The 20426-nt window shown below is 38.8% G+C and overlaps 1 protein-coding gene across 2 annotated transcripts; it reads right to left on the bottom strand.

Moving 5' to 3' along the window:
* Window positions 1-7241: 7241 nt before the first annotated feature.
* On the bottom strand, window positions 7242-20190 carry NPM1 (nucleophosmin 1). 2 transcript variants are annotated; one of them, XM_012756966.2, is made up of 11 exons: window positions 20000-20190; window positions 17957-18036; window positions 16984-17103; window positions 16616-16709; window positions 16132-16238; window positions 15970-16037; window positions 12568-12628; window positions 12160-12243; window positions 11637-11738; window positions 8945-9019; window positions 7242-7613 (listed from the first exon to the last, which is right to left on the bottom strand). In XM_012756966.2, the coding sequence occupies exons 1-11, from the start codon at window positions 20055-20057 to the stop codon at window positions 7575-7577; spliced, it is 888 nt and encodes a 295-aa protein (XP_012612420.2). In that variant the 5' UTR covers window positions 20058-20190; the 3' UTR covers window positions 7242-7574. The 2 variants fall into 2 exon arrangements, with proteins under 2 accessions (XP_012612420.2, XP_012612421.2); XM_012756967.2 differs by lacking the exons at window positions 7242-7613; window positions 8945-9019 and adding an exon at window positions 10190-10536.
* Between the last annotated feature and the right edge of the window lie 236 nt (window positions 20191-20426).

Below are 20426 nucleotides of genomic sequence, written 5' to 3'. Positions count from 1 at the left end.
GCGGTGGCTCACGCCTGTAATCCTAGCATTCTGGGAGGCCGAGGTGGGTGGACTGCTCGAGGTCAGGAGTTTGAAACCAGCCTGAGCAAGAGTGAGACCCCGTCTCTACTATAAATAGAAAGAAATTAATTGGCCAACTAATATATATAGAAAAAATTAGCCGGGCATGGTGGCACATGCCTGTAGTCCCAGCTACTCGGGAGGCTGAGGCAGCAGGATTGCTTGAGCCCAGGAGTTTGATCTAGCCTGGGCGACAAAGTGAGAATCTGTCTCAAAAAAAAAAAAAAAAAGAAAAGAAAAGAAAAGAAAACAGTTCTAAGGCCCTGGATTCGAATATTGCCTCCAACATTGATTTATAAATTCCAGCAAGCGACAGTCTGAGATTCTGCTTCCTCATCTACAAAATATGGATGGCTAAGAACAGTACCAACTCTCACAGGGTTGTTGTGAGCACTGAATGAGATCATTCAGAGTCTGGCACATAATTAAGGCTACAAACATTTTGGCAGTTAACTAATAATCATCATAATTATGGTTTTGGAGTTATTTTCACATTTTTTTCTTCACAATTTCATGAAGAAGGGAGGCACAATCACTCTCAACTTACAGTTGAAGAGATGTTTAACCAGAATTTGTCTTTTGACTCCAAATCCACTGATTTTATACATTATTCCTTTTCCCCACCATTCACACCCCCAAACCTAGCTATTTACCTCTTTGCCAATATGACTTATTTACCATATGCATGAATCTTAAATGGGTTCTATCCGGATTTGACATGTCTAACATTTAATGTGCCACTAATTTGGTAGTCACTTCTTACCAACTCATTCAATCACTGTTTATTGAGATCCTACTGTGTTATCATGCCCTCACTATGAAAGCACTTTGCTTCTACTAGGGGAGAGGGGCAGTAAGCAAGCCAAGAGATGAATGCTAGCTTGTTACAGTGCTTGAGAGAAACCAGTGGGATGAGATGATAAGCAGCAGGAGAGAGGTCTCAGTCAGGCCTCTTGGTGACACTTAAGCAAAGACCCAAAGACAGGAGACAGCCAGTCTAGTGAAGGAGCATTCCAGGTAAATGATGTCAAGTACCTACAGTGGGAAAAAGCTAGGTGACTGCAGGGTTAGCTAGGCAGAGTGGCAAGAGATGAGGGCAAAAACAGGTAATTTTTGTCATCATATCTTATGGGCAGGCCCTCATAGGGAAATGAGTAGCCATCAGTGGCTTTTAAGGTATGACTTATATACAATTTTGTAGTGTCCATTTTAAGTGTGCAGTTCAAAGTCTTGAAAAGTGTATTTATCTATGTACAAACACTACCTCTTCTCAGGTAATCTCCCCACCCCAATCACTGATCCCAAGCAACTACTAAACTGCTAGTGCTACTTTCTTCCCAATTTCACATCAATGGAACCATGTGGTATGTGCTCCTTTGTGTCTGACTTAGCATGTTTTTGAGATTCATAGTTGTTGCATTCACCAGTAGTTTCCTTTTTATTGCTTAGTATTTACCGTGTTTCCCCGAAAATAAGACCTACCCATAAAATAAGCCCTAGCAGGATTTCTAAGCATTTGCGCAATATAAGGCCTACCCAGAAAATAAGACCTAGTGCTGGGTGTGGCTATGCAGCGTATCTGCACAACCCATGCATTTCTTCACAGAGCGAAGAATCTGCCCCATGAGAGCTCTATTGCTCGACATTAGAGATTGGGGCCAGTGGTTCTAAAGGAAATAGAGTTGCAAGAAATTCACAATGGAATTCTGGGTTTGGAGAGTTATGATGATGTTCCAGAAGAAGACAACTTAACTATATTGGAATAAATGTAGATTGATATACTGTACTTAAAAAAAATAACACATCCCCTGAAAATAAGTCCTAGGGTGTCTTCTTGAGGAAAAATAAACATAAGACCCTGTCTTTTTTTTTTTAGGGAAACACGGTAATAGTATGGATAGATCACAATATGTTTGGCAATTTGTCCACCAAAGGCTATCAAACTGAGTTAAAATCCAGTTTGTTGTTAAAAGCTTACTGCAGCTACTAAGAATGAAATGGAATAATGCAACAGTGGTATTAAGGAGGCTCCTGAGAAAGCTGTTTTGTTACCAGTCCAGGCAAGAGTATGGTAGCTTCGACTAGGTGGCCATGTGCTAGTTTGGAGTTGGAGACACACCCTGCATTCAATTCCCAACTCTAGGCTAGTAAACTCAGGCAATTTTCTGAAGAAAGTTGAGAATTTATGTTAACTAGTAAGCCTTGCAGAGCATTTAACTGTTTTGCTTACTAACCGTAAGCACCTAGAACTTTGTCTGAGACACAATATGCCTTTAAATAGAGATTCTTCCTCTTTTCCAAGCACAAAAGTAAACTAAGATAGTGCAATCTGACAGTTGTTTCCCACCTCTTCCCAGTCTTAACTGAAAAGACTTTGAGTCTGTGGAATATAAACATTGTGGAGACAAAGATGGACAACATTCAGCCTAAAAAATATAAGACAAACCCAGCCACAAGCATCGTCTTTAACAGGATCAAGTAGTTTAATAAAAAAGTAGACCCTTAGCACAGATGAGGCTCTACAGTTTTCTCAAAACCAGTTCTTGGAACTTTCACAGCATTTAAACTTGGGATCTCCACGGCCAAGTCCATGAGTCAGGGAGCAACTGGCTCTTTGGTAAAGTACTGGCTGGAAGGTAGCCTTAGATTTTAAACTTAACTCTCTATTTCCATAGTCCAGACCACTATCTTTAATAGGCTGTTATGTATTTGTAGACCTCAGCTTAAATTTTTCTGGGACAATTTCAAATGAAAACCCCACACCCTAGCTGATGCTTACCTTCCCTCTTTGCTCATTAAGCTAGTACAATCGTGCCACTTGACGTTTCAGTCAACAGACTGCATATACCGTGGTCCCATAGGTTAAGGGAGCTGAAACATTCCTATCATCCCGTGATGACGTCATCATGCCATAGCACAATGCATTACTCTTTTTGTGATGGTGCTAACCTACTGAACTGAGTCATATTTAAAAGTATAGTAGTACATGCAACTATGTGCACTACATATTTGGTAATTATAATCGAGTGTTACTGGTTCATGTTTTCACTACACGTTATTGCCATTAGTGTGCTCATTAAAAAAAAGTATTTTTAAGGGCCGGGTGGCGGTGGCTCACGCCTGTAATCCTAGCTCTTGGGAGGCCGAGGCGGGTGGATTGCTCAAGGTCAGGAGTTCAAAACCAGCCTGAGCAAGAGCGACACCCCGTCTCTATTATAAATAGAAAGAAATTAATTGGCCAACTGATATATATATAAAAAATTAGCCGGGCATGGTGGCGCATGCCTGTAGTCCCAGCTACTCAGGAGGCTGAGGCAGAAGGATCGCTTGAGCCCAGGAGTTTGAGGTTGCTGTGAGCTAGGCTGACGCCACGGCACTCACTCTAGCCTGGACGACAAAGTGAGACTCTGTCTCCAAAAAAAAAAAAAAAAAAAAGTATTTTTAACTGTACAACAGCTTTAGGTAGGTCCTTCAGGAAGTATTCTAGAACTGTGGTCCCTAACCCCACCCCACCCCACCCCCCACAGAAATAGTGTCTTCCTGAGCTCAGTCTCCTATCCCCTCCCCCACCTGTAGAAAAACTGTCTTCCACGAAACCAGTCCCTCGTGCCAAAAAGGCTGGGGACCACTGTTCTAGGAGGCATTATCATAGGTGACAGCTAAAGACCTTCCAGTGGGTTAAAATGTGTAAGTGGAAGACAGCGATTCTGATCATCCTGACCCTGTGTAGGCCCAGGCTAATGTGCTTTATTTTTTAACTAAAAAAGTTTAAAAGGTAAAGAAAATTTTAAAAATAGAAAAAAGCTTACAAAGTATATAAAGATATTTTTGTTAAGCAGTACAATGTGTTTAAGTGTTATTACAAGAGTCAAAAAGTTTGAAAAGTTCAGTAATAAAGGAAAAAAATTTAATAAATTTAGTCCGGCGTTTAAGTGTACAGTGTTTTTATAAAGTCTACAGTAGTGTAATGTCACATTCACTCACCACTGACTTGCTCATGACAAGTTCAGGTCCTGCAAGCTCCATTCACAGTAAAAATGCCTTATGAAGGTTATCTACTTTTTATCTTTTAAACAGTATTTTCACTGTACCTTTTCCATGTTTAGACAAATGCTTACCAATATGTTACAAGTGCCTACAGTATTCAGTATGATCACATGCTGTATGGGTTTGTAGCCTAGGAGCAATTCTGTTCCATATAGCATAGGTGTGTATTTGGCTGTCAGTCTAGGTTTGTCTAAGTACTCTCGTGTCCTCATAGCAATGAAATTCACCCCCAACAATGGATTTCTAAGAACATAATCCTGTTGTTAAGCGATGAAGGACTATGTATTCTAAGTCAAAACCATAGAGTGGTTTTTTGCAAGCATTTTAATTCACTACTCTAAACCTCATGCTATTATGTCATTTCATGACAGCTAAAGTTTAAGACAGCTGATCTACTCTCCCTAAGTGGCCTCAGTTTACTAATTTAACCTATTCTGTGGCTGAGGGTGAGGGTAAAGAGCTCTGTACAATTCTCACCCAGGATCCACCCTCACATAATCACTTAATTTATCAAATGAATTGACTTTTGATTATCAAGAAAAGCCTTCTCCAGTCAGCCAACCAATTCCTTCCTCAGCATTTACTTGTTCTTTCCCAAAGGGTCTGATCTAATCAGTAACCTATTAACAAGCCATGCTCCCACCCAGACTGTGTGGTCTATAAATGCCATTTCTTTTTTAATGGACCCAGGGCTTTTTGGAGAAATGGCTCATTCTAGGGCTGAGAAAGAAAAGGAACAAGATGAAATCAGAATATCGTCACAGTAGAAAACAAGAAGCAACCAGACTACTGAAGTCTGCACTATAGTAGGAACAAGCTTGAAGGGGATTTTTTTTTTTGGTCAAAAAAAAATTACATAATGGACTGAAAAACAAACACAAAAGAATCTGAATTCAGAATAAATTCACTGGTTCCCTTCAAAGATTGCTAGAACATCAGTCCATCCTGAACATCGCCTTTTAATTCAAGGAATCAAACATTAAAAATCTATTTTTTTCAAAGTTAGGTACAAATGCAGGCAATAAAAGTGGTTTGGGTTTAATGACAAGGTCAAAGAAAATGCCTGCAGAATAATGAATATAGTATGGTTAAGAACCAAGACGTTAAGCATTCATTCAACAGACTGGCTTAATATGGCTGTTCCATCAGCAAGTACTTTAAAGGGTTAACTCCAGATCCTTTTAACCCAAGTATTAGTCTTATTTTATAGCTTCCTCTAGTATAAAGATTAGTACCAGGAACAAAAGCAGTTTTCTTATTGGTCTTCAAAAATGCTTTCATTAAAAATATTTAATGTTTCTCCCCATAATACAAACCTTAATTCTATTTGCTTTTAATCAATTAAACCAATAGTGATCTAAGAATAGTAAACCCCATTAATAGTCTGCATTGTACAAAATAAATCAATGTCTTTAACGAAGGAATTCCCTAAGTACAAGCCGAGGAGACAGGTCAATTTTCAAATTACCATCATTTAGTTGCCGCCTACCTAGTAACTAATACTGTATTACAGCTTTTGAAACACAGGAAAATCTTTTCATCTCTGTTCTTCCACAAACAAGCCCAGCCTGGAACCCTTTTTTCTAAAGATGGATCTGATTAAATTTAATGAAGAGCAACACAGGACAACTAGTGAGGCCAACTGCTTTCTCCCTCAGAATGGTGGGAAGGCTCCTTTTGGGCTTCCTGCCACATAAAAGTGACTCTTAGCTAAACCAAAACAGTTGAATGTCACATACAAAGGAACTCACATACCAAAAATTTCAAACCTTTATTTCTGTTAAGACATTAAAATGCAGGCATAATTCCACTTCTGAAAATGTTAAATAACACATACCAATTACCTACCATACTCCCTCTATCACATACTGTACACTGCTAACACTAGGGAAGGAATGATTCCAATGTTAATGTAGTTCTTGGTAGCATGTCTATCTGGCACTACTCGGATATCCGTAACTTTTTCAATTAAATAAGTTTGCTGTTAAGTATATTTGGGATTGTCCTGTCAATTTAAAGTAGGTGATCTTTAAACCTAAAGTATATAAACATTCTTTAAAATGGAGGCACTTCTCAGTGAAGCAAAGTACACTTAACAGTTACTATATCCTCCTATTTATTTTGGTCTCCACCAAAATAAAGGTATAAAAAGAGAAGTAACATAGATGTCCTGGATAGAGAAAATTGCAAGTCAATGAAACAACCTTAAGTAACTTGAAAAGGCACTTCACACCCAAAAACTGGGATTAGACAAGACAGTACCTTTTCACTATCCTCGAAAATGAGGTTACTCCTCTGGATAACTACGTCAGAGATGAAAGGGGTTAACATCTGCAGGCTTCCATTCAAAATATCTGTTAAGTATAAATCCAGGCAACAAATGCCACCCTCCTAAATCTAAACAGGCTACTGGGGGTGGGAGATGATGAGTAAATGAGACAAGACCACTTTAAAAGCACATATTATCCAGATCTTAGATACATCCCCAAAGAACCAAGCACTTAGGATGTTAAAAACAGAATCAACACAAAAAATTTTAAAGACAGAAAATAAAGTCTTTTTCCTAAAGTTTACACAAAAAGGAATGAGGAAAAACATCCAAGAAAACCAAACAATAAGCCTAAGAATCTTAGGAAAGAAACGGGAGGACTGAAGCCCAAGAAAATGGCCCAGACCTGGAGAATGAACAGACCCGCAGTCTACCCAGGGACCAGTCTATACACCAAATCACATGACAGAATAGCCTCATGTATCCACGTGTTATTTTCTCCCATGTATCTAAGATGTACTCTTATTGTATGAATTGAGAAAAGTCTTTATTATGTTTTGGATCAAATTTAGAATCCAGGTTGAGAATGCCTGCTCTAGGCTGTTATAACATGTCAGATATCCGGGAGTGAGGCTATGATAGGTGGTCTGATGGAGCACTTAGAAACATATTTGCATAGTTATAATTGTTAACTATTACCAGGAGGTGGGAACATGAGCACTAAATCCTTACAATGAAAAATTGGTTAACTCTGGGGAGAGCTATCTTGAGGAAGGACAGGGACTTTTCTCATCAAGTTTTAGGATACTATTTTGCATTTTTAACTACACATTTATTTGACAGAATACAAAGTTAAATAAGTGAATAAAAGAGAAACAGTGCTACTTTATTAAAATACTGGGTTTATTTCACATGTATATTTTTGTCTCCCCACCATTTCCACGTCTGACCACTGCTACTACTATGTCCTATCATAACATTCCATACATACTTAAAACCAAGCAAAGGGTGGAGTTCCATCTTTAAAAACTAAACAGGCATTTTGGACAACACATTCTTGGCAATGGAACCTGGACAACATTTATCAAACACGGTAGGGAAAGTTCTCACTCTGCATTATAAAAAGGACAGCCAGATATCAACTGTTACAGAAATGAAATAAGACGGAAAATTTTAACAAATTGTTTAAACTATTTTCTTAAAGAGACTTCCTCCACTGCCAGAGATCTTGAATAGCCTGGAAGAAAAAAAAGGAAATGTGGTTAAAGAACCACAATACTTCATAGACATCAATAAATTAAACCAAATATCTTTGCACAATGCAACATCTATTTTTTACCCTACCACCAAAAGGTTTGTACTCCATATAATTAAGATTGCAAGGAAATTTATAAATAGACACAATTTAATTTCAAATACTTTAGACATAAAATCATGATTCTTTAATATATTATTTTTAACAGCTCAAGAATCTTTAGTTAAGGAAATCAAGACTGGAGACCCATTTGGCCAATGTTGCCTCAATTTCATCTGCCCTGAGGACCAGCTTTAGGGCTGGTCAGATTTAGCAAATGCTCTTCGTATCTAATTAGAAGCATATAACATTGTCTTCCACAACAACACTCTTCCATTATTCAGCACATTTCCATCTTAATGACTTTTTAAAAGTATCTGACAAAAAAAAAAGAGCATCACTGTCAATTTGTTTTGTTCCTCAACAAAACAACACGATTCTACTTGTTCAATGCTGGTAGAGTATGTATTACATACAGGCAAGTATGACCAGCATCTTCTGTAAAATTACACTTTGCTTCCACTTTCAATCTAAATGCAAGGAACTAATCTATGACAGAAAAAAAGAAAACAGCTAATTGCCAAATTTCACTAATTTACTGAAAAAAGCTGACAGCAGACTTTTTCAACACAGAATCTGTCCTGTGTATACAGGATAGCTAACAATCCCATTTAAACTTTTATATTTCTCTTTACAACCTGAGTATACTGTAAATGAGTAAAAATAAATGTATGAATTTTCCTCTATTGATAAAATATTTTCACTTGCAAGAATTCTAAAATTTAACAGTTAACTAAAGCTAATAATACCCAGTGATAACCACAATTTGGCTTCTTGCTCCCAGATTTTACGTTGATTTTAGCAAAATATGCTTCTCATAAGATCTATGGAGAAAATGATCTTCTTTACCAACTCCCAAGAAAGCAAAGACCAGACTGCCCTAAGAAGCCAAATGGAGCAGCAAGGAAAAACCACAGCATATTTCCTTACCCAACACAGTACCAAAAGTAAAACTAAGTCCAATAACCAAGAGATAATTTGCAAACTATATAAAATATAAAAGTCAGGGACAATGTACTAAAAAAGTTATCTTCTCAGCCTCTGCCAACAAAATTCTTAGAGTTCCCATGTATTTAATCTGAAGTATATTGTCTGTGGCTAGGAACCTTTTAAAGGGAGCCAATACTTAAAAAGTGACTTATAGAGTAAAAGGATAATTTTAATAAATCACAAAAAAAATTTCAATTTGGTCATGTCCCAGAAAATTCAGTTACCTCCTGGTCAGTCATCCGAAAGCAGTTCTTCACATAATTGATGAACTTCGCTTCCACTTTGGGAAGAGAACCACCCTATTGAGACAAAATCATTATTAGGATAAATATATAAATAATGTTTGAGAAAGATAACTTAAGAAATTCCTCAAAGATTTGCATGCTATTATTACATGGATTAGTTCTTTTCTGATCCCTTGACCTTTCTTTGTAATATTGATGTCTTTAAATGGCCCAGAAAGCCATAGTGGGCAAGGTCTGTCAAAGGTTCAAATCTTCCCAGATAGCATTTATCAGAGTACAAAATACAAGCTAACTTGGGTGGGATTCTATAGGCACACAAATTCAGCAACTCACTGTCTACCCGTATTACCTAAGACATGTGTTTAAAACAACATTGCACTATCTAGAACCAAATCCAAAACAAACATATACCCCTTTAGAGAATCATGTCACAAGGGACCAGAACTGCTAAAAAAAAAAAAATATTTACCAAGAATGGGGGAAAACAATTGTAGTAATTATACCTCATTAACCTCTCACTAAAATGTGGAATTTCCTTCAAACTCTCCATATAGGCAAGAAACCACAACAGTACTAATAATCTGTCACTTTGTCACATAAATTTCCAAAACATTACTATATCAAATATACTGAAATATTTGCATTTATCATTACTATGGCACTAAATTAATCACTTGCTTCCTATCTTAACTAAATTTTGTTTTCCTTATAACTTGAATATTATCTTTATGCATTTTTAAAAGATTGAAAATGGTCCAAATGCCAAGGTGATCATCAGGACAGCCACAGAATCAGGTATACATTATGATACTTAAGTGCCTCCATCACCGAAGAAAATAAACTTCCATAGGCCGGGCATGGTGGCTCAAGCCTGTAATCCTAGCACTCTGGGAGGCTGAGGCAGGTGGATTGCTCAAGGTCAGGAGTTCGAAACCAGCCTGAGCAAGAGCGAGACCCCATCTCTACTGTAAATAGAAGGAAATTAATTGGCCAACTAATATATATAGAAAAAATTAGCCAGGCATGGTGGTGCATGCCTGTAGTCCTAGCTACTCGGGAGGCTAAGGCAGGAGGATTGCTTGAGCCCAGGAGTTTCAGGTTGCTGTGAGCTAGGCTGAGGCCATGGCACTCACTCTAGCCTGGGCAACAGGCTATCTCAAAAAAAAAAAAAAAAAAAAAACCTTCAATTATAATCATTACCATTTCACAATTATTGTCACATACTTTCTCATTTGATTCATTCAAATGTTTATTGAGTAGCTAAGGAGATACAAAGGTGATTAAAACAATGTCAAAGAGGTGAGGCAAATGCACAAGTAAGGGAAAGCAAAGGGCAAGTTCACTGAATCACAACAGTCAAAAGAAAGTGCTTTAGGAAATTAAGAGTGAGATTGTTTCAAGCCTGGAAGGGGACATGGGCAGCAAATCAGGAAAGGGGATTGAGATTAAAATAGAAGACTTCAGTCTGGATTGTTGATGATACTCAGTATGGACTATATCTGTCTCTCCTTTTCCTCTCTCCCCATCTTTGGGCTTAATTTACCAGTAGTGCCCAGGGCTGTTCAATGCGCCTGCAATTAAACCAAGGAGATAGGACCACATTAAAATGGGGGGAGGGACATCTAAAAGATTGCATACAGTGCTAAAATGACATCTTAGCACTCTATGCAAGGGATAAAAATAAGTCAGTGATACCAGGAAGGCCAAAGGGGTGACTAAAGCAAAACAAGAAATACATTCTGGTTCTAAACTGCCATTTTCCCAGCAGACTTATCACTGCACAAGGCAAGAGATGTACTGAAGCCATGAAGAGCCTGAAGCACAAGAAAAACATGGGGAAATGAGTTGGCAATTTTTCCTCACCATCCCACATTTATTCTCAATTAGGGTCTGAAAGTGTCATAGAATTAAACCTTCTCTCAAATGCATTTCCAAGACATTTAAACCAATTATTCTGTACTCTAACTCATGTCTAGAGTTAACTAAAATTAAGTTTTAGCCCCCCAATCAAGTAGACAAAATGCAAGCTAATCCTCTTCCCAGTGTTTCCACTGTTTTAGACAAAAGGAGGCTAGATAAAAGCATATTAGTCACTCACAAATTTTAGCTATCACTACATGTATTAACTGGTGACACCTTGGTATGAAGGGCAAATAGAAATAACTCAATTTGCTGGAAAATGTTTTTGACTAGAGTTAATCATGAGCAATCAAATCATTTTTAATTACAGTGCCAAGCAAGCAAAGATTTAAGTCTCCACTTTTCCAGCTGTTTTGTGATTTCGCTGAAGCCTCATACGCCCTCTGCTGGTTCTGTAGCGTATCTTGCAACTAGAGTAGTCAAAAGGAAGTGTTTTCAACTAACCTCATTTTAACATCTAAGGTCACAATGTGTTTGTAGCCAATGTGCTTATTTCTTATATAATGGAAATTAGGCACATTAAACTTCATAGATGCAAAAAAAATCAAAGTCAAAATTATAAATGAATGTAAGTAACTAGTTGCATTTTTATAATCCATTTTTGAATGAAAATTTGCAGCATGGAATAACTAGGTATATTAAAAAAAGGAAAAATAATTATCAACACTCTAGCTTACACAATATCCCAGAAAGATGCAATTTTGAGAGGAGAAATCTACCAAACTAGTTTCCTTAATGTAATTTGACTCACCTTTTCTATACTTGCTTGCATTTTTGCCTTAATGTCTTCTACAGAACTAGGTCCTTTTGGTGTTTTAGGAGTTTTTTCCTGTTTTTTGAAGGATTCTTGACCCTAGGGGGAAAAAACCCAGAACATGTAACAGTTCTTATAGCTTCTTTTAAAATTTCTACTTGAATCTAATATGCAAAACCAGAGTTGAGAGCCTCTGCTCTATGCTGATGTATATGCCACCTTTCAACAACCGAGATTCCTTACAGGAAAGAACTGTTTACATCAGTTAAGAAAAAAAAAAATCTGTTGGCTTCCTCCCCAACTGGCCAGCAGCCACCTTATATCTAGTACGTACGTTTGTGTCTGCGTGTGTACCTAGAACCAAGATTATCAACAAGCAGACTTTAGCTCTATAACATGAATTACAAGAGTTGCCCAAAGGCCTATCAAATTTCAGACAGACTAGATTCTGCAACACTAGAACCTTTTTTCCCCAACTACATCAATGAACCATGTTTTTTCTGTAAAGTCTTCCACTTACCTTTGATCTTGGTGTTGATGGTTTTGAGTCTTTTCCATTCTGGTTTGATTTCTGTGCATTTTTGGCTGGAGTGTCTCGTACAGACTGCAATTATAAATTAATCTTAATCAGTGTCCAAGACAAAAGACATAACAATGCAAATAAAATTGCCTCAAACCATGTAAGAAAAGCAGTCATTTTAACAAAAGGTTGCAAGGGCTACCTCATCATGAATGAAGGCCAGATGGATGAAGAAAATTATTCCCCACTATTAGTAAAGTTTACAGTACAGCCCTACTCAGGACTAATTTTCAATGAGATTATCTCCCAAGCCTGCTTACATTAACTACAAAGCAAGTGAATAATAGCATGAAAGAACTTTCTATTTTAACCTATATTTAACAATCTTGTAGCACTGTACCTACTTACTTTCTTCACTGGAGCTTTTTCTTCAGTTTCCTCATCATCAAACTCATCATCATCATCATCACTACAAAGAAAGTCAAGACATTAAGAACTTCCATAATTTGAGGTGTGGACAAAATAAAAAAAGTAGGGTCTTGCAGAAATAAATTACAGCTGTACCTATGTTGACTGCAGCATTATTCACAACAGCCAAGAGGTGAAAGCAACCCGAATATTACATAGCTGAATAAAGAAAATGTGTAGGCCGACACGTTGGCTCACACCTGTAATCCTAGCACTCTGGGATGTCAGGAGACACAAGGACCACTTGAGCCCAGGAGTTTGAGACCAGTGTGGGTGAGAGTGAGACCCTGTCTCTACTAAATAGAAAAAATTAGCCAGGCGTTGTGGCACACGCCTGTAATCCCAGCTCCTCAGGAGGCTGAGGCACAAAGACTGCTTGAGCCCAAGAGTTTGAGGTCACTGTGAGCTAAGCTGACACCACTCTAGCCTGGCCAACAGAGTCAGACTCTGTCCCAAAAAAAAAAGAACAAAAATGTGCACACACCAACACACATGCAATGGAATATCATTCAGTTTTTAAAAAGGAAATCCTGTCACATGTTGCAACATGGATGACCCTTGTTAACATTAAGTGAAATAAGCCAGACACAAAAGGACAAATACTATTAGTCTACTTATGAGATATCCAAAGTAGTCAAAGTCAAAGAAGCAGAAAATAAAATTATCTTTCCCAAGAGCTAAGAAATGGAGTTGTCCAATGGGTACAAAGTTTGTTTTGTAAGAAAGTGTGAGATCTGTTGCACAATGTGAATATAGCTAACCCTACTAAAGACAGTTAAATGGTAAAATCCATGTTGTTAAAAAAAATTCCTGTAAGGTGAAAGAAATTAAAAACCTAAATATCCCATGTTCACAAATATTAAGATGGCAACATTTCCCCAAACTTAATATACAGATTTAATACAATCCTTAAAATAATCCCAGGCTGGCTTCTTTGAAGAAACAGATCCTAAAATTCATATAGAAGAAGGAACTTTAGAAGACTCATACTTGTTAATTTCAAATAATATACATACACTACAAGGCAGGGCCAGGTGTGGTGACTCATGCCTGTAATTCTAGTACTGAGAAGGCCCAGGCGGGAGGACTGCTTGAGCTCAGGAGTTCAAAACCAGCCTGAGCAAGAAAAAGTGAGACCCATTATCTACTAAAAACAGAAAAATTGGCCAGGCATCATGGCACACACCAGTAGTCCCAGAGAAAGCTGAGGCAAGAGGGCTTCTTGAACCCATGAGTTCAAGGTGGCAGTGAGCTATAACGGTACCACAGCACTCTTATCCAGAGCAACAGAGGAGATACTGTCTCTAAATAAACAGTCATAAAAGACCTTATTATGATTCCACTTACGTGAAATATCTACAACAAGCAAATCTATAAAGACAACGTTTATGATTGATTAACTAGTGCTGAGAATGAGGATTGATAGCTAATGGACATGATTTCTTTCTCAGGTGACGAAATGTTCTAAAACTGATTGTGCTAACCATTATTCAGCTGTGCATATATAAAACCACAGAATTTGTATTTTCAATGGCCAAGTAACTGATAATTTTGTTGCTGTTAATTAGAATGAGTATCATGATTTAAAAAGTCACATATACAGTCCTCCATGTGATTTTTAACAGTAATTTTGTCAGTACAAGATTTTGGCCTTACAAGCCAATCTCTGCAGGTACCTCCTTTGTACTAGGAAGGCAGTGACTTCCACAAAACCATTATCAATAACAGCTTTACTTATTAGGATATTCCCTCATAAATTTTAAAACATGTTTAAGGAGAGGGTTGCACATTATATTCTTAACATTACACACAATATATAAACTTTTCTGGCTTAAATAAATGGCAAAGTCAACCAAACCCATATATACCCTTTCCATCCTCTAAGCAGGACCACTATTTTCCCTTTTATATTGTGAGTTCCAAGTCTTCTGATATCATGGCTTAGATTTCCAACAAACCTTTAGGCACCTCTCTACATTTTCACTGCCACCTACATTGGGCCCTTACCACCCCACCAGTGGCAGTGGAAAGCAGTGGAAGTTTTTACTAAGACTTGTTCCTCTAAAGCATTCACTAACTGTCCCTTACAATGAGGCATCTGACTACCCTTTCTTTGCTTACATAAAAATTTGTTGATCTAGACCCTGATATCACCTACATTTTTCATTCCTCTCAACACCTAAAGGCAACTTAGAAGACACACAGAAGAACATAAATGCAAATTCTTACATTGTAGTTACATCAGGAATTATACCCATTTCAAAGAGAGGAAATCTTCCAAAGTCCCAAAAGGACTGGGATACCAATCAGGTCCTACTCCAAAGCCTTCGTGGAAGGAATTGCTTGTCCCCAAAGCCTCAATGTGTATGGCTACTGAACACTCATTTATAAACTTATGAAAAAGTAACTTAAAATCGACTAAATCAGTCCAAACTTAATTAAGCACTATATATATACCATCTGTATTTCTCATTCTTCCCTTAGGATGTGTTTTTAATTTTTATGAATGGTAAATTTAAGCCATGACGGCCAAACACTAATTATCTTGAGCGCTTGTATAACTTTGACATGCAGTTATTTTGAATTAAGCTTTCCTCAGCTCTTTCAGCCTTTCTCCTTCATTGTCATGCTCAGTTTTTTTTTTTTTTTACAACTACCAGCTTAGCTATCTTAGGTTTCTGAAAACCTAACTTCCAGGTTTATCATTAGTACATGTTCTTTCAAATCTTTTTAGATTCAATTCCAAGCATGTTTTCAACACACCCATGTGTACCAATATCAGAACTGAAGGACAAAGTTGAGACAAATTAAGAATTCAATGTGTTAGAACTTACTGATACTGTCACATAAGACCAATTAAAATAGCACTTTATTCCACAGTGGGCATCTAACTTATTACCATGCTTGATCTAGCTTAATGAACACATTAAATCTGGTTCCCAACCATATTTTAAATCCCAAAGAAAACTCAGTTATCTCTTTTAGAATCTAAATTTAGCTAATAAGGAACTACAGGCCAAAATCCTTTGTGGAAAACCTTTAGTAACTTATGTAACTGGATCCACTCACCATGAACTGTTTACCATAATATATTATACTTGATAATGTACAGGAGAAAGCGATAAACTTGAGAAATGCTACATAGTCTATCAGTGTATTTTAAAGGCTCATAGTCCAAATATCCTTTCAATTCAGCTCATGTAACCTAAACTAACAGACAACCAACCACTTGCCCTTTAATTATAAGCTACTAATTAATTAGAGTTAATTACATAACTTTTGCTAAATGATTTTCATTAAATCCCCCCATAAAACAGGGTCAGTTTCTAAGTGCATACTTACTCTTCATCATCATCATCATCATCATCTTCATCATCATCTTCTTCATCAGCAGCAAGTTTTACTTTTTTCTTAAAAAAACAAAACACCTCATGAGCAAAAGCTGATCTTTATCACCAAACCATAGGTTAGAATGCAAGACCTGCAGTAAAATTTCATCTGTACCTGTGGAACCTTGCTACCACCTCCAGGAGCAGATCGCTTCCCAGATATACTTAAGAGTTTCACATCCTCCTCCTCTTCATCTTCTGACTCTGCATCTTCTTCCACAGCTAAAATAAAATTCTTAAACATTATAAAACTCAGGAAGCAAGAACTCAGAAAAAACATTGATAACATAGAGTAACAAGTATTCCAAAAACTTTAGATTCTATTGGAAACAGCAAATGAGCAATAGAAACTTTTAAAAAAGGAATGCAAAACCAGGCCTCTTCAGTATATAAATTACTACATTCCCATTTGAACCTATCATAAAGACTACAGCATGCTTTAAAAAGTCCAAATCAGTGGCTGGGTCAAAGATAGTTACAGACTGAACTCCTTGTTCTACTTACCCCCCCCACTACTGCACTTAGACTAGTCTTTAAAAAAGTCCAAATTGGGAACCAAGGAACCGCATTAAATACCATAATATGGAAAAATAACATACCTACTAAGTGCTGTCCACTAATATGCACAGGCCCTGAACCACACTTCAACCGTAAGACCACCGGTGGTGTTATTTCAAAGCCCCCAAGGGAAACCTAAAATGGGAGAAATTTTTAATCACCAAACTGGAAGTAAAAACACATAATGAATTTACAGGTAAACCTACAAATCAACAAACCAGTGAACCTGTTTTTCCACCTCTGATAAACAATCAGAAGAAACCATCATGTTCAAGAATTTACCATTGAAACCTACAGTGACAAGACAAAAAACCACTTTCTATCACCTTGGTATAAGCTGAATGACACACCTACCTTAAAGCAACAGAATTAAACCTTGACACAAAATCCAAAGTATAAATGCCCTTACCGTTGGCTGTACAGACATTTTCAAAGTTGCCAGTGTTACTTTAATTGGACTGCCTTCATAATTCATTGCCTCTGCTTCAACAATGTGCAATTCATCCTTTGCACCAGCCCCTAAACTGACCTGTGAAGAAAAAAAAAGTACTTCAAGTTCCAGCTATTTTACAACCCCTCCTAAAATTTGTTAGGCACAGCCAAGAGCCGCTTAACGGGGATACATTCTGAGAAATGTACTGTTAGGTGATTTCATCTTTGTGAGAACGTAAGAATGTACGTATACAAACCTACATGTTGTAGCCTAGTACACACCTGGCCTGTTGCTCCTAGGCCACAAACCTGTACAGCACATTACTGCACTGAATACTGTAAATAACTGTGTAACACCAATAGTATTTGTGCATCTAAATATAGAAAAGGTACAGTAAAAACAGATTATAATCCTACAGGATGACCACCGCTATGTATGTGGGTCCTTTGTTGACCAAGCAGCAGCATATGCTTAATTTTAAATAATCAAGTATAAACCTTTCATTATTACCCTTTACGAAAAATAAATTTGTGCAGTGTCTTCAAGTTTTATGTGATCTCTGCAAACCAATTTTTCATGTTCAGTAAATTTGAAGAAATGCATACACAAAATATGTATCACCTAACAAATGTTTATTGAGCAACTACTAGAGTCTTACAGTGCGCTAGTCTCTGTGAGAGACAGGAAAGATTATCACCACCCCCAAAGATTTATAACACAACTGAATACATTGACTGGACTGTACAAAGATTACTAAATGAGTGGTAAAGATGCCAAATTCTTCATTATAGATGAAGAGACAATGAGGTACATACACTGTCCAGTTTTAAAAAATACTATCTTTTAAGCAGTCAGGGAAGCAAAGGAAAAAATGTCTCAAGCCACATGAATAGGAACTAAAAGGCTGAAATAAGAAAGTTTAAGTAGTTTATTTTGAAAGTTTAAGTACCGTTCTTAAAGATAACTGGTGCTCATTTTCATCATTATCCACCTTAAAGTGATAATCTTTGTCGGCCTTTAGTTCACAACCTGTAAATGAAGAAAAAAGCAACTCTAACAAGGAGAAAAATAACACTGAAACTTAAGTGTGAGTAACCAAACATCATGGTTAACTTGTGAACTAGTTTTTCACTATTTTTAGCTACCAGAGGGCAAAGCAGATGATCTCTTCCTGGATTTCTTGAACATGAACTTCTATAAACATCAAGCAACACCCATAGAAGACTGTATATTCCATTTCTCATCATTCTATTTCATTCCTAACCACACTGAGACAGGTATCATTACCATTTTCCAGACAGAAACAGGCTCAATGATATAATAAATCTGGAACTGAAACAATTATCTGGAACCAAACCTAACGTGCAATGTTATTAACTCCCCACTACTTAAAAAGCTGAATTATCTACCTAAACCCCCAAGTGGCAAATCAGAAATGAGAATGGTTACAAACACAAATAGCTTGTACTTACACAGAAAATAACAAACATGAAAGAACCACAGCTAGTTACAGAGTTGGCATTAAATTATATTCAGAGATTACGTTTGAGGGGTGTTTCTAATAGAAAGGATTAACAAAAAATTCAAATATAAATTGGTAAGAAATTTCAGCTATCCAAAATGAATAGGAATAAAGCTTTAATGTATACATACATATATTCAGGTGTCTACTCCCACTCCATTGTTTTAAATACCGTCAGAAAAAAATATTTTAAATGATTCCTTTTAATTGCCACCTAACAGTTAGGTAGATGTTTCAATATACATGCTCAATTAACAAATCTCAGCATGATTAAGAAAGATAAAGTTTGACTGGCACAAAGATTAGGCTTCTGCAATTAAGTTTACTGAGACTGAAAACCAGAGCAGGACTCTCCTTAGAACTTCAGGGCAGTGGATATGTGGGGTCGGGAGGGGTCGCAAGTGCGCAGAAGAGGTACCCCAAAATCCTGGTTACAAGGTAACGAATTACAAACAGTCCCAGGTTTTTAATTGACCCTTCTGCAGATTTACGTATCTTTAAAAAAAAAAAAAAACACCTCTTTGCTGAATGTTACACAGAAGGCTGCCTGCTTCATTCCCAGTCATAGAGCACCAGCTCTAGGGGCAAGGTCATTTTACTTCCCATAGCATCAGTATCGTCATCTGCAAAGTAGGGCTACCCCAACTACCGGACAGAAAAGGGACTCCAAAAATGAGAGCTACCACCATGGTGTATGCAGTTAAGCACTGAACAAAGACCTCTAGAATCCTGGTGCTACCAGCCAAAACACCTATCATCTCCCACCCAACAGCTTCAACTTGAGCCACAGCATCCCAGGTTCACGAGTGAACTGAATCCGGCGTGCCCCGGATGTAGCGCCCACACCCCCTCCTTCCCCCAACCACGTGGCAACCACGTGCTCCCAGCGGTTGCGGCCTCCTCACGCCCCGCTGCGCCTCCCCTCCCCCTGCGGCTAGCCGAGGCACGGGGTTAAGCCTCGGTCCCCGGGCTGCAGACCTTGAGGCCTGGGGCCCGGAGGAAAACGCCAGGCTGTATCTACCCCTCATGCAGCATGTAGGCCCACGCTTCACCACAAGCCCACACGGCCTCCTGGAACACCAACCTGAGGCCCAGAATCAGAATCCTACGAACTCGCCCCTTGGGAAAAATCCACGCCTGGAGCTCTACCGCGTACCCCGAGCAACGCCGAACCTTCAGCCCGTTGGTTCCACCTCACCTCAGGCCCCGGCCCTCAGACTACTCACGCCGCAGGCTGCTCAGGCCGCTCCTCCTTCCCACCCCTTCGTGCCGCCGGCTCCCCTCCTGCTCCCCTCCCTCAGGATGCAGGGCTCGCTCCGGCAGCTCGATTCCCACTTCCCACCCCCTCAGCCTCAGGCCTCCAGGCTGCTTAGCTTTCTCGGCCATCCCAGGCCTCAGCCAGACTCCCGCCCCCCCACCTCAGAGCCACCAGGCCCTGCTCGGCCTGGCTCCAAGCCCCGCAGCAGTTACCGAAAAGATAGTTCTGGGGCCTCAGGGGGCTCATGTCCATGTCCATCGAATCTTCCATGGGGTGGTGGCACGCACTTAGGTAGGAGAGAAGGTGGACGGAGATACACGACTACTGCTCCAAAGAACAGCCGCGCAGGACGGAATCACACCAAGGAAAGGACGCGCGTTCCCCGCGTGTATATATAGCCCTTCACTATCTCGCGAGAGTTTATCAAGTCCCGCCTCCGCGCGCGTGCTCGGAAACTCCCCTCCCCGTACGGTCGCCCTTCTGCGCAAGCGCTGTTCAACCCCACTCCTCGCTATCTCGTCCCCCCACCTCCTCCAGGTACTTCGCGGGCTCCCAGCGAGCACGCGCACTCATACTCCGGCCCCACCCCCCTCGGCCGCTGTCGCCCGTGCGCAAGCGTGCTTTCTCCTGGTAGCGCGC

The sequence above is a fragment of the Microcebus murinus genome, chromosome 21, assembly GCF_040939455.1.
Source record: "Microcebus murinus isolate Inina chromosome 21, M.murinus_Inina_mat1.0, whole genome shotgun sequence".
Lineage (NCBI taxonomy): Eukaryota > Metazoa > Chordata > Mammalia > Primates > Cheirogaleidae > Microcebus > Microcebus murinus.
The sequence above is the reverse complement of the archived record's forward strand: the minus strand, read 5'-3'. Positions and strand labels throughout refer to the sequence as shown.

Bases quoted from the DNA above. Each gene is read 5' to 3' on its own strand.
- NPM1 (XM_012756966.2), bottom strand. From the start codon at position 20,057: ATGGAAGATTCGATGGACATGGACATGAGCCCCCTGAGGCCCCAGAAC. The intron at 17,104-17,956 runs GTACTTAAACTT...TTTTCTTCACAG, and splicing joins ACCAGTTATCTTTAAGAACG to GTCAGTTTAGGGGCTGGTGC. The intron at 7,614-8,944 runs GTAACTGAATTT...TTTTTCTTCCAG, and splicing joins TTCGGATGACTGACCAGGAG to GCTATTCAAGATCTCTGGCA.